The 13,732-nt window shown below is 36.7% G+C and overlaps 1 protein-coding gene across 2 annotated transcripts in view; it reads left to right on the top strand.

The window, feature by feature from the left end:
* ERCC6L2 (ERCC excision repair 6 like 2) overlaps positions 1-13,732 on the top strand; it is a 163,857-nt gene that overhangs the window by 44,091 nt on the left and 106,034 nt on the right. For both annotated transcript variants that reach the window (XM_061163672.1, XM_061163673.1), the window contains exons 4-6: positions 771-964; positions 11,462-11,623; positions 11,984-12,191. In XM_061163672.1, coding sequence (XP_061019655.1) covers positions 771-964; positions 11,462-11,623; positions 11,984-12,191 — 564 coding nt within the window. The remainder of the gene's footprint in view (positions 1-770; positions 965-11,461; positions 11,624-11,983; positions 12,192-13,732) is intronic.

Here is a 13,732-nt window from a genome sequence, read left to right as displayed (position 1 = left end):
ATAAATTTGACTTGTTTTATTTATTGAGAAATATTAGAACATGTTTGTTTGTATTTGTATGTGTTCTGTTAAAAAGCAAAATTTAATCATGTTGGGCAGATTGGGGATGGTTTCTTCAGCATTGACTTCAGGTTGACAGGAAGTAATGGGAGCCACTGTGTAAGTTGAGTTTGTCTTTAAATAAGGACATGGACAGTACACCCATGGTAATAGATGGGAGGACAGAATATATGGAAGTAAATATAGGTAGGTTATTGATCCAGTGGTAAGACACGAGGAGGTTTTCCTCTAATTGCTTTAATTTTCCAGGTCATCAACTGATAGTATCTGAAAGAGAGGGGAAAGAAATGGACTAGGAAAGTGAAATGAAAAGAGAGCTCTAGAAGACCATATATTTCAAGAAAAAAAAACTGGCGTTCTTTACGTATTTCTATCACCAGTGTGGCCCTTGAAGTTAATATTGGGATCGTGATTATACTCTTCTCTGTTTCAGAGAATTATTTTTTTCTTATTCCTCAACTCCTTTTGGGGGGGTGTATAAAAAAATAGCTGTTACTTTGGACAGGGCTCGGTATCTATTTTTTTCTTAAGAATAACAACAAAGTGATGTTTGGTGGTCTTCTAAGTTAGATATATTCAGTTGCTCAATTGTATTTATACTTATTAATTACAGTGTCAAAAAACAAAGATTAGGATAGTTGATATTCTGTTTTAACTTTGGGGTTCTTTTTCATTTAAAAAATTATACATTTTTCTTCTTCTTCTTATAGATGTTCTTAATAGTTGCTCCTCTTTCTGTCCTCTACAACTGGAAGGATGAGCTGGACACCTGGGGATATTTCAGAGTCACTATTTTACATGGTAACAAAAAGGATAATGAACTGATTCGTGTGAAACAGAGGAAATGTGAAATTGCTCTAACAACTTATGAAACACTGCGCTTATGTCTGGATGAACTTAACAGGTAATCAGAATAATGGGAGTGATTGCATTAGTATTCTGCTTACATCACTTGTATTTATCCCTTTGTATTGTGGGACTCCCCAGGCAGCTCAGTGGTAAAGAATCCGCAGAGTTGAAAGAGACGCAGGTTTGACCCTTGGATTGGGAAGAAACCCTAGAGGACAAACCCACCCAGTATTCTTGCCAGGATAATCCCAAGGACAGAGGAGCCTGGTGAGCTACAGTCTACGGAGTCACAAAGAGTCGGACATGACTGAGCAATTGAACACTTTATATTGTAATTTTTTTTAAGCTCTAAATATTCTGTAGCATCATTTAACTTGATTTCAAAGTTATTGAAATAGACAGTTTATAGTAATTAACTCATTTTCTAAGAAGGAAAACCTGAGTCAGGGTTTCTACAGTTCCTGATTTCCTCTATTACCTCTTCAAGCAGTGCCTGTTAATGAATGAGACTTGTCCTAAATCTAATGTACAATGTTTTGTGTGTTTGATGCCTCTAGACTAAAATAGTGAGTTTCATGAATGATTTTACTTATGGGAGTCTGTTGTTAATGTAGAATGGCAAAAAATAACATTTTTTGAGCCACTATTCTAAGACTACAGGTACCCAAAAGAAATGAACTACATTTTAAGATTTTAGTGGGGAATCTAGATACAGTCAATTATGAAGTCATGTGTGGGCTATGATATGGAATAGAGGATGTTATGGGAGCACATGAGGAGCCTGACTGCTGCAGAGTGAGGAGAGTAGTCAGAGAGCTTCCCAGAGAAGATGACCTATGAGCTTCCTGAGGATTGAAAGATGAGTAAGAGTAGGAAAGAGTAGGAAAATCAAGCAAGAGGGAACAAACAACATTTGCAGAGGCCTCCTGAAAACAAAGGTCACAGCACTTTTTAATAAATGAAAGCAGTTCTAATGCTTTGTGCATGTAATCACTATACCTAGAATGTAAAAGGGAAGTGGCCAGGAAACACCACCAGTGTGGTAAGCAAGGAATAGATCATAAGACTATTTAAAGCTTCTTAGAGGATTTTGATCTTTATCCTTAGAACAATAGAGTCTCCCTGAAGTGTTTTCAGAGGATTATTATTATGATAAAAAATTATCATATTTGCATTGTACAAGTCATCATGTTGCTGTTTTGTGCAGAGTAGAGCCAAACTGAATGGTGAAAGTCCAATTAGGAGGCTTGTTATGTCCAAATTCATGTGTTCCAGTCCCAACTCCAAGGACCTTGGAATGTAACTAAAGGTAATTAAGTTAAAATGAAACATTAAGGTGGGGACTGAGGCCAGTCTGCCTGGTTGTCCTTGGAAGAAGAGAAGGAGATGCCAGGAGCTTGTATACACAGAGGAAACGATACAGGAAGATGCAGCAGGAGGGCAGTAGTCTGTAAGCATAGGAGTGAAAAGAAAATGAAAGTTGTTCAGTCATGTCAGACTCTTTGTGACCCCCCCATGGACTATATAGTCCATGGAATTCTCCAAGCTAGAATATTGGAGTCGGTAGTTGTTGCCTTCTTCAGGGGATCTTCCCAACCCAGGGGATTGAACCCAGGTCCCCGCATTGAAGGCAGATTCTTTACCAGCTGAGCCACCAGGGAAGGTCAAGCATAGGAGAGAGACCTCAATGGAAACCAAACCTGCCAACACTTTGATTTTGGAATTCAAGCCCCTAGAAATGTTGTGTCTGGCATCTTTTGCTCATGTTCATGTTTTTGAGAATCTGCTGTGTTATTGAATGTATCAGTGATCATTCTGTTTAATGCTGAATTGTATTGCATTTTATAAATATATCACACTTTGTTACCTATTCATTTGAGGATAGATATTTGGGTTTTCTGGTTTGGGTTATTAAAAGTAAACATTTAAGTAATATTTATGTGTAAGACTTCTTTGACATACATTGTAATTTCTCTTGGGTAAATTCCTAAGAGTGGGATTTATGGATGGGAAGCCATTTTTCCAGAGTGGTTGTATCATTTTACTCCAACTAGCAACCCATTAGAGTTCATTTGCTTCATATACTCACCGATATTTGGTATTATCTGTCTTTTTGTTTTTAGTGTGTATAATGGTATCCCATTACAATATAATTTGCCTTTATCTGATCTATGTACGCTTGAAAAAAGTGTTTGTTCTATAATTGTTTGGTATACTGTTCTATAAATATCAGTAAAGTCAGTTTGGTTAGGTGTTGTTCAAGTATTCTCTGTCTTTACTGATTTTCTTCCCAGTTGGTTTACAGTTTCTGAGAGAGGAATATTGAAATCTTCAATTACAATTATAGATTTGTTTATTTCTCCTTTTATTTCAATCAGTTTTCAATTCATATATTTTGAAGCTTTGTACTTAGGTACACACATATCGATGATTAGTATTTTTTCCTTATGAATTGACCCTTTTATCATTAAAAATGCTCCTTTTATGTCTGTAATGATGAAATTTTCTCTGATGTTAATATAGACAATACAGTCTTATCCTTGCTGTATGTTTATCACTTTCCAGCTTTTAATTTTTATCTGTTCTTTAAGGTGAGTCTTTTGTGGTTAGCATATTTATCAGGTCTTGCATTTTTATCCATTTGGATAATCTGTGCCTTTTTATTTGGAGTGTTTAGTTCATTTATACTTAATGTGGTGGATTTAGAGCTACCATTTTTGTAAGCTCTAGGATTTTATTTTACTCCATTTACAAACTCGTAAGTTTGCCTGTTAGTATTTCCTATATGCTGTCAGAAGACAGGAACAATCTGAGGCATGAAGTTAAGTAACTTGTACAAGCCTGCAACAAGTCGGGGTGAAAAAGAAGTTTAAATCTTGACTTTGAATTCAATATGTAAGAGAGATTCTACAGTTAGATAAATGTAATAAGTTTATTTATCTTAGCACCAGTCATATTTTAGTTTTTGTTTGACTGTCTGCCCCTTTAGACTGTGAGGTCTTTGATACAGGATAATTTCTGTTTCATTGCTTATTACACTTCCAGGCATATAATTGTGTTAAATGGTTATTTTCTGTGTTTGTTATAAATATTAAATAAAAATTCCAAAGTAGAGTAATGTAAATATAAATCAAGTTTCTGTGTAAAATAAGAAAAATAAAGTGTTTCAGCTTTTGTGGTATTCAGCTTTCCTTTGTTTGAATAGTTTTATTTGACAAATATTCAAAATAATTTATATTCAATCTGAGTAAATACTAAGTAATTTTTGTGAGAATGTTCTAAATGATAGACCAGGATTTATCATAGACAATATACAGAATAGATAAACACTATAGGAGTGGAGCTGTATCTCTTTTTGTTATTACTGTTAATGTTTTACTTTATTTTTATCAAAGTTATATACTCATTTCAAGAGCCAAATATGAACACAGTTCATTCCTGTCTGCTGCAACCATTGCCTTTTCTTCAGAGACAGTCACCTTCAATTCTTTTACTTATCTTTTTAGTTTTTACTTCCATATCTCAAAGATCACATTCATGCTGCAACTTAAAACTTATTTCAGTTTTCAGCATCACTTGTTGATTTACTATAATGAAAAATGATGATTTTGTTGTATTTTGCCTCCTGCTTGCTTTACAGTGTCCTGGCTGGGATAGTTTGTGTAATAGGAAATAGTAAATAGGAGATCCAACAACTTCTTAAACAGGCTGTTGAACATTTTGTGGTTGTTCAGTCACTAAGTCATGTCCTACTCTTTGCAACCCCATGGACTAGAGTGTTCCAAGCTTCCCTGTCCTTCATTGTCTTCCAGAGTTTGCTCAAATTCAGGTCCTGGGAATCAGTGATGCTATCTAACCATCTCATCCTCTGCTGCCCCTTTTCTTTTTGCCATCAGTCTTTCCCAGCATCAGGGTCTTTTCCAGTGAGTCAGCTCTCCCCATCAGGTGGCCAAAATATTGGATCTTCCGCATCATTCCCTCAAATGAATATTCAGGATTAATTTCCTTTAGGATCGACTGGTTTGATTTCTTTGCTGTCCAAGGGACTCCCAAGAGTCTTCTCCAGCACCACGATTTGAAAGCATCAGTTCTTCAGTGCTCAGCCTTCTTTATGGTCCAACTCTGACATAGGTACATGATTAATGGAAAAACCATAGCTTTGAATATGGACCTTTGCTGGCAAAGTAATGTCTATGGTTTTAAATATGCGGTCTTGGTTTGTCATAGCTTTCCTCCCAAGAAGCAAGTGTCTTTTAATTCATGGGTGTAGTCACCGTCCATAGTGATTTTGGAGCCCAAGAAAATAAAATCTGTCACCTTTTCCTCATCTGTTTGCCATGAAGTGATGGGGCCAAAAGCCATGATTTTAGTTTATTGAATGTTTAGTTTTAAGCCAGCTTTTTCACTTTCCTCTTTCACCCTCATAAAAGGCTTTTTACTTCCTCATCACTTTCTGCCATTGGAATGGTTTCATCTGCATATCTAAGGTTATTAATATTTCTCCTGGCAATCTGGATTCCATCCTGTGATTCATCCAGCCCGGCATTTTGCTTGATGTATTCTGCATAGAAGTTAAATAAGCAGAGTGACACCATACAGCCTTGTCACACTCTTTTCCCAATTTTGAACCATTCTGTTGTTCCATCTCCAGTTCTAACGGTTGATTATTGACCTGCATTCAGGTTTCTCAGGACACAGGTAAGGTCTGGTTTTCCCATCTCTAAGGATTTTCTGCAATTTGTTGAGATCCACACAGTCAAGGTCTTTAGCATAGTCAATGAAGCAGAAGTACATGTTTTTCTGAAATTCTCTTGCTTTCTCTATGATCCAGCAAATGTTAGCAATTTGATCTCTGGTTCCTCTGCCTTTTCTAAACCCATCTTATTCATCTGAAAGTTCTTGGTTCATGTACTGCTGACGCCTCACCTGAAGGAAATTGAGCATTACCTTGATAGCATGTGAAATGAGTGCAATTGTATAATAGTTTGAACATTCTTTGGCATTGCCCTTCTTTGGAATTGGAATGGAAACTGACGTTTTCCAGTCTGGTAACCATTGCTGAGTTTTCTAAATTTGCTGGCATATTGAGTGCAGCACTTTAACATCTTCTAGGATTTGAAATACTTTTAGGATTTGAAATACTTCAGCTGGAATTCTATCACTTCCTCTAGCTTTGTTTGTAGTAAGCTTCCTAAGGCCTACTTGACTTCACACTCTAGGATGTCTGGCTCTAAGTGAGTGAACACACCATTGTGGTTATCCCAGTCTTTAAGAGCTTTTTTGTATAGTTCTTCTTGCCATCTCTTCTTAATCTCTTTTACTTTAGTTAGTTCCTTACCGTTTCTTTCCTTTATCTTGCTCATCCTTGCATGAAATGTTCCCTTAGTATATCATTTACTTGGCAAGATCTCTAGTCTTTCACATTCTATTCTTTTCCTCTCTTTCTCTGCGTTGTTCACTTAAGAAGGCTTTCTTGTCTCTCCTTCCTATTCCCTGGAACTCTGCATTCAGTTGGATATATCTTTCCCTTTCTCCCTTGCCTTTCACTTCTCTTCTTTTTTCAGCTATTTTTAAAGCTTGCTCAGACAACCACTTTGCCTTTTTGCATTTTTTTTCTTGTTGTGATTTTGGTCACTGCCTCCTGTAAATGTTATGAACCTCTGTCTGTAGTTCTTCAGGTACTCTGTCTATCAGATCTAATCCCTTGAATCTTTTTACCACCTCTACTGTATAATCATAAGGGATTTGATTTAGGTCATACCTGAATGCCTAGTTGTTTTCCCTACTTTCTTCAATTTAAGCCTGAATTTTGCAATATGGAGCTGATGATCTGAGCCATAGTCAGTTCCCAGTCTTTTTTTTGCTGACTAGTTAGAGCTTCTCCATATTCAGCTGCAAAGACTATAATCAATCTGATTTCAGTATTGAACATCTGATGATGTCCATGTGTAGAGTTGACTCTTGTGTTGTTAGAAGAGGGTGTTTGCTATGACCAGTGTGTTCTTTTGACAAAACTCTATTAATCTTTGTCCTGCTTCATTTTGTACTCCAAGGCCAAACTTGCCGTTTACTCCAAGTATCTCTTGACTTCCTGCTTTTGCATTCCAATCCCCTAAGATGAAAAAGACATCATTTTTTGGTGTTAGTTCTACAAGGTCTTTTAGGTCTTCAGAGAACCATTTGGCATTAGTGATTAGGGCATAAACTTGGATTACTGTGATGTTGAAATGGTTTGCCTTGGAAACAGCCAAGATTTATCATTTTTGTGATTGCACCCAAGTGCTGCATTTTAGGCTTTTGTTGACTATGAGGGTTACTCCATTTCTCTTAGGGGATTCTAACCCACAGTAGCAGATATAATGATAACCTGAATTGGAATCAAGATTGCCAGGAGAAATATCAATAACCTCAGATATGCAGATGATACCACCCTTATGGCAGAAAGTGAAGAGGAACTAAAAAGCCTCTTGATGAAAGTGAAAGAGGAGAGTGAAAAAGTTGGCTTAAAGCTCAACATTCAGAAAACTAAGATCATGGCATCCGGTCCCATCACTTCATGGCAAATAGATGGGGGAACAGTGGAAACAGTGGCTGACTTTATTTTTCTGGGCTCCAAAATCACTGCCGATGGTGACTGCAGCCATGAAATTAAAAGATGCTTGCTCCTTGGAAGGAAAGTTATGACCAACCTAGACAGCATATTAAAAAACAGAGATGTTACTTTGTCAACAAAGGTCCATCTAGTCAAAGCTATGGTTTTTCCAGTGGTCATGTATGGATGTGAGAGTTGGACTGTGAAGAAAGCTGAGTGCCAAAGAACTGATGCTTTTGAACTGTGGTGTTGGAGAAGACTCTTGAGAGTCCCTTGAACTGCAAGGAGATCCAACCAGTCCATCCTAAGGGAGATCAGTCCTGGGTGTTCATTGGAAGGACTGATGTTGAAGCTAAACTCCAATACTTTAGCCACCTCATGCGAAGAGCTGACTCGTTTGAAAAGACCCTGATGCTGGGAAAGACTGAAGGTGGGAGGAGAAGGGGACGACAGAGGATGAGATGGTTGGATGGCATCACCGACTCAATGGACATGTTTTGGGTGGACTCCGGGAGTTGGTGGTGGACAGGGAGGCCTGGCGTGCTGCAATTCATGGGGTCGCAAAGAGTCAGACACAACTGAGTGACTGAATTGAGCTGAACTGAATTAAATTTGCCCATTCCTGTCCATTTTAGTTCACCAATTCCTGAGGTGTCAGTGTTCATTTTTGCCATCTCCTGCTTCAGCACATCCAATTTACCTGATTCATGGACCTAACATTCCAGGTTCCTTTGCAATATTGTTCTTTACAGCATTGGACTTTACTTTCAGCACCAGACACAACTGCAGCTGAGCATCATTTCTACTTTGGCCAAGCCTCTTCAGTCTCTGGAGCTATTAGTAATTGCCCTCTTCCCTAGTAGCATATTGGACACCTTCTGACCCGGGGGGCTCATCTTCCAGCATCACATCTTTTTGCCTTTCATACCGTTCATGGGTTTCTTGCAACAAGAATCCTGGAAGGGTTTGACATCCCTCCTCCAGTGGACCACATTTTGTCAGTGTTGAACATTTATCTAATCCAGTTTCTATAAGCATCTGGTCATACCATTTAAGAGCTCAGTAACATTAATCAGATTGTTTCTTGGCTTTCTCTGCTACTGGCATGGGATACGCCTTCCTCTGTTTCGTAAGTTATTTTCTTCATCGTCTTCCCTGCTTTTAAAATCTTGTGATTGTTTTTTCCTCTTTTCCTTTGTTCTTAATCTCTTTTCCTTTATTCAACTTTATATTAAGAAAACCTATAGGAAAATTGAAGTGATACTACATGAATATCTATATACCTATATTCACTGGTTGTATGTGTGCTTTTTTTTTGGAAAGATGTAAGTTAACGTGTGTGTTGACTGTTCAATCCATTTAGTCTCTTCTAATGTAGAACATTCCCTCAACTTTAATTTTTTAATGTAAGACATTTTGAGGAGACCAGGCCAGTTGTCTCTTAGGGTGTCTCACAGATTTATCTGATTGCTTTTTCAAAGAGCTGTGTATTCCTTTACCACATGTATTTTGGTAAGCTGATTTTGATCTAAAGGCTTCATTAGATTCAGATCAGACATTTTTGACTAGAATAGTTCATAAATGATAGTGTGGACTTCATATTATGTTACATTAGGAAATGTTAATGTCATGTTGTTCTACTGTTAAGGTTGCAAAGTTTGTCCCATAGGCTAAGGAGATGATCATCAGATCTCTTCATTTTAAAGATATGTTTCTCCCTTTACAGTTAGCAGTAAATTATGGGGTTATACTTTTCTACTAGTTAAATATTCTGGTCCTTCAGTCCTTTTGCTTAGTGGTATTAATATTCAGAAATTATTGTTGTCTGAATCAGTTATTTTATTGGGTTTTCAAAATAATGTTTTCCTAAATTTATCATTTCTTCTACACTTATTAACAGCATTCTCCTACAATTAGAAATTATCCACAGTTTCAATTGACATAGCAAGGTGAATGCTTGATTCTTTTGCTGCCATTTCCAATTTTCAGACTAACACTTTGGTACAGTGGTCATCCACAAAGTTTCTCTCCCATTCCCCAACCCCCTTTTTTTGATTATCAGTATGGACTTATAGATTATTGAAGTGCAATTGATATGCCATAGAATGTACCCATTTTAAGTATAGAATGGCTTTTAGTAAACTTAGAAAGTTGTGCAGTTATCACCACAACCCAGTTTAAGAACATTTTCATCACCTCAAACAGCTTTTTGTTTTCAGTCAGTCTTTCATCCCATCTCCAGTTCTAGGCAACCACCAGTCTGCTTTCTGTCTCTATAGAATTGCCTTTTCTGGAGATTTCATGTAAATTTCATACAATATGTAGTCTTTTGTATCAGGCTTCTTTCACTTAACATTTTTGAGTTTCCTCCTATAACATGTTTCAGTAGTTTATTCCTTTTTATTGTTGAACAATACTATTGTATGTACCTCATTTTGTTTATCTAATGGATGGACGTTTAGATTGTTTCCAGTTTGGGGCTATTATGAATAATGCTGCTGTGAACATTCATGTACAAATCCTTGAGTAAATGTAAATTTTTTATTTCTCTGGGAAAGATATCTAGGAATGAAATTGCTGAGTGGTATAAGGAGTTTTAACCATTCAAGAAACAGCCAAAGTGTTTTAGAAAAATGTCTGTATTTTGCCAAAAGCAGTGTGTCCAGTTTTCCTTGCGAACACTTAATTTTGTCAGTCTTTCCTGATTGCCAGTCAAATAGGTTTGTGGTGGTATCTCTCTCTCTCTTTTTTTTTTTTTTTCTAATTATGAACTTTTTTATGTGCTTCAGTTCAGTTCAGTTCAGTCGCTCAGTGGTGTCTGACTCTTTGCGACCCCATGAACTGCAGCACGCCAGGCTTCCCTGTCCATCACCAACTTATTGGCCTTTATATATCTTCTTTGGTGAAGTGCCTATTAAAATATTTTAGCATCTTTTAAATTGGATTGTTTTAACTTCTGTTGAGTTGTAGTAGCTCTTTATATAATTCTGTATGCAAATTCTTTTATCAGATTGTGATTTGCAAATATTTTCTTGTAGCATGTCTGAATCATGTCTTTTCATTTTCTTAATGATGTCTTTGGAAGAGCAAAAGTTGTTCTTAACTTGGATGAAGTTCAGCTTACCAAGTTTTTTTTTTATTGACCATGCTTTTGGTGTCATAGATCTAAGAAATTTTTCTCTAACCCAAAGTCACAAGAATTTTTCCTGCATTTTGTAACTTTTATAATTTAGTTCTTTTTTAGGTCTACTATCTATTTTGAGTTAATTTTTATATATGGCATGAGATAAGAGTTTAAAGTGAATTTTTTCACACAACCCTTGGATTTTTATATATTCAATGTTTTACACTACCCTGTAGTCATTATTTTTAATGATGCTTTAATTTTCTAATTAGTTTTGCCCCTGTGTTCTTTGGACATGCTTTCTCAATCTCCAGTATTTCCCTTGCTGCATACCTGAGACCAACTGTTTCTCCCTGGGATCCTGCTTCCGTTTAGTGGATAGACCACTGTGGTTGTTCATTGCTATTGGGGTAATAATCAATCCTAAACCTTTTTAGCAGGCAGAGCTATGTAGTGCAACTTTGCAGAAATCATGAGTTTATATTGATATTTTTCATTCATAATTAGCATTATAAATTTTGCTTATTTTATATTTATTTTTCTTTTTTATTACTTTTAAAAGATTCCTTTTGTGATTTTAGTCATGTTTAAATGAGTAATTTCTTTTCATTGTCCCTAAACAGAATCTCTGCCCTTTTGTCTCCCTAAGCATTTTATTTTCATGGGTTGTCCAAACTTGTGATCATTTAAACAACTAAGGGAAAATTCTGTGAAATCATCAAAGAGTAAAGAAGAAAAATCTCCAAAACTTTGGTAGAGAAAACTGGCCTCTAAAAATTATGTAAACTAAGAAAGGGAAGTTTTCAACCTTTTTTCCTTTTTGTTTCACTTTATAGTTTGGAATGGTCAGCTATCATTGTAGATGAGGTTCATAGAATCAAGAATCCAAAGGCTAGAGTAACAGAAATTATGAAAGCTTTAAAATGTAATGTCCGAATTGGCCTCACTGGAACCATTCTTCAGAACAACATGAAAGAATTGTGGTGTGTTATGGACTGGTGAGTTTAGAAAATTATTTTCTACTTTCTTAACCTTTTTTCCTAATTATTTGTTTCTGAAAAAAATTCGTTGTCTGTTTACAGAGGTGTTTTATCCTAAACATAGTATGCACAGTGAAGAGTCCCCTGAAGACCCAGCTTTATGTATTACTCTTGGTCCCTGAGTAAATATCTGAAGTAATTTACCAGTCCCATCATCTTATAGTTATTCACTGAAATTGTCATAAAGAACATTCTGCTTTTTTGCCTTTTGTTATCCTTAATAAACAAGTGACTTATTGTACTTCTTAAGAGCAAAAAGAAGTCTGTTTCTTATTAGTTTAATAAAGCCTTAACATTTTTCTTATTGCCTTTATAAAGGGCTGTGCCAGGACTATTAGGTAGCAGGAGCCACTTCAAGAAGCAGTTTTCTGACCCAGTAGAACATGGTCAGAGACACACAGCAACCAAAAGAGAACTAGCTACTGGCCGAAAGGCCATGAAAAAGCTTGCAAGAAAGATGTCTGGGTGGTTTCTCAGACGAACCAAGACTCTAATCAAGGATCAATTGCCTAAGAAGGAAGATCGGGTGAGAACCGCTTTTGTGTATATTAGGAATTCCTTGTCATGTTTTATTTATTCTGAAAATACTTCTTTTGAAGAGGAACTATCTCCTGTGGTGTTTTATGAATACAGTTTTTTGCATTTTACTCAGTGTGAAAAAAATTATGTGCAGAATTTCATAAAATATTAATCGAGCCTGAGAAATCTACCTCACTAACTTTACTAACATTTTGTCTAACAGGTCTATTATTAGTATACATTAAACTCATTTCTCTTATTTTAGAACACGAAGGCTTTTGATGTAATGCTTCCTCAACGAAGAAAGAACTTCTTGCCCTAGTGTGTTTTCTGTTCATATTTTGCCCATCTTACACTGTGTGCCCTCTATAACCCAGCATGTGCTGTGCTGTGCTTAGTCACTGTGGTATCTGACTATTTGCCACCCCATGGACTGAAGCCTGCCAGGCTCTTCTGTCCATGGGGATTCTCCAGGCAAGAATTCTGGAGTGGGTTGCCATGCCTTCCTCCAGAGGATCTTCGCAACCCAGGGATCAAAGCCAGGTCTCCTGCATTGTAAGAGGATTCTTTACCATCTGAGCCACCAGGGAAGCCCAAAAATACTGGAGAGGGTAGCTTATCCTTTCTCCAGGGAATCTTCCTGACCCAGGAATCAAACCGGGTCAATGCAATCTCCTGCATTGCAGGCAGATTCTTTACCAGCTAAGCTACCTGGGAAGCCCATCACCCAGTATGAAAAGTGAACATGAAAGTCACTCAGTCATGTCCGACTCTTTGTGACCCCATGGACTATTTATTTAGTCCATGGAATTCCCCAGGCCAGAATACTGGAGTGGGTAGCCTTTCCTTCTCCAGGTGGTCTTCCCAACCCAGGGATTGAACTCAGGTCTCCCGCATTGCAGTCAGGTTCTTTATCAGCTGAGTCACAAGGGAAGGCCATAATCCAGTATATTCTTTGGTAATTTAATTCTCACTACAGAACAAATAGTTAAAAGCTTCTTTTTAATAGGTACATTTCCTGCAGAATACAGTGTATATTTGCACAACTAATTTTAAGAGTTTGCATGAAAATTACAGCTAAATTCTGTTAATTGTATAAGAAAATTTGAGGACTTGACTTTAAGAGGATCTCTTTTATTTTTATTTTTTTCAAGTGTTAAACCTTTTATTTTGTATGGGAGTATAGCTGATTTGAGCATCGTTTCATGTGTTTATTGGCCATGTATATGTCTTCTTTGGGGAAATATCTGTTCAGGTCTTGTGCCAGTTTTTGATTGGATTGTTTGTTTTTCTGGTATTGAGCTGCATGAGCTGATTGATATTTTGGATATTAATTCTTTGTCAGTTGTTTCATTTGCTATTATTTTCTCCCATTTTAGGGTTGTCTTTTCACATTGTTTATAGTTTCCTTTGCTGTGCAAAAGCTTTTAAGTTTAATTAGGTCCCTTTTGTTTATTTTTATTTCCATTACTCTAAGATGTGGTTCATAGAGGGTCTCACTGATTTATGTCAAGGACTGTAGTGTCTGTGTTTTCCTCTAAGAGATTT

Source organism: Dama dama, chromosome 16, assembly GCF_033118175.1.
Source record: "Dama dama isolate Ldn47 chromosome 16, ASM3311817v1, whole genome shotgun sequence".
Classification (NCBI taxonomy): domain Eukaryota; kingdom Metazoa; phylum Chordata; class Mammalia; order Artiodactyla; family Cervidae; genus Dama; species Dama dama.
The sequence above is the reverse complement of the archived record's forward strand: the minus strand, read 5'-3'. Positions and strand labels throughout refer to the sequence as shown.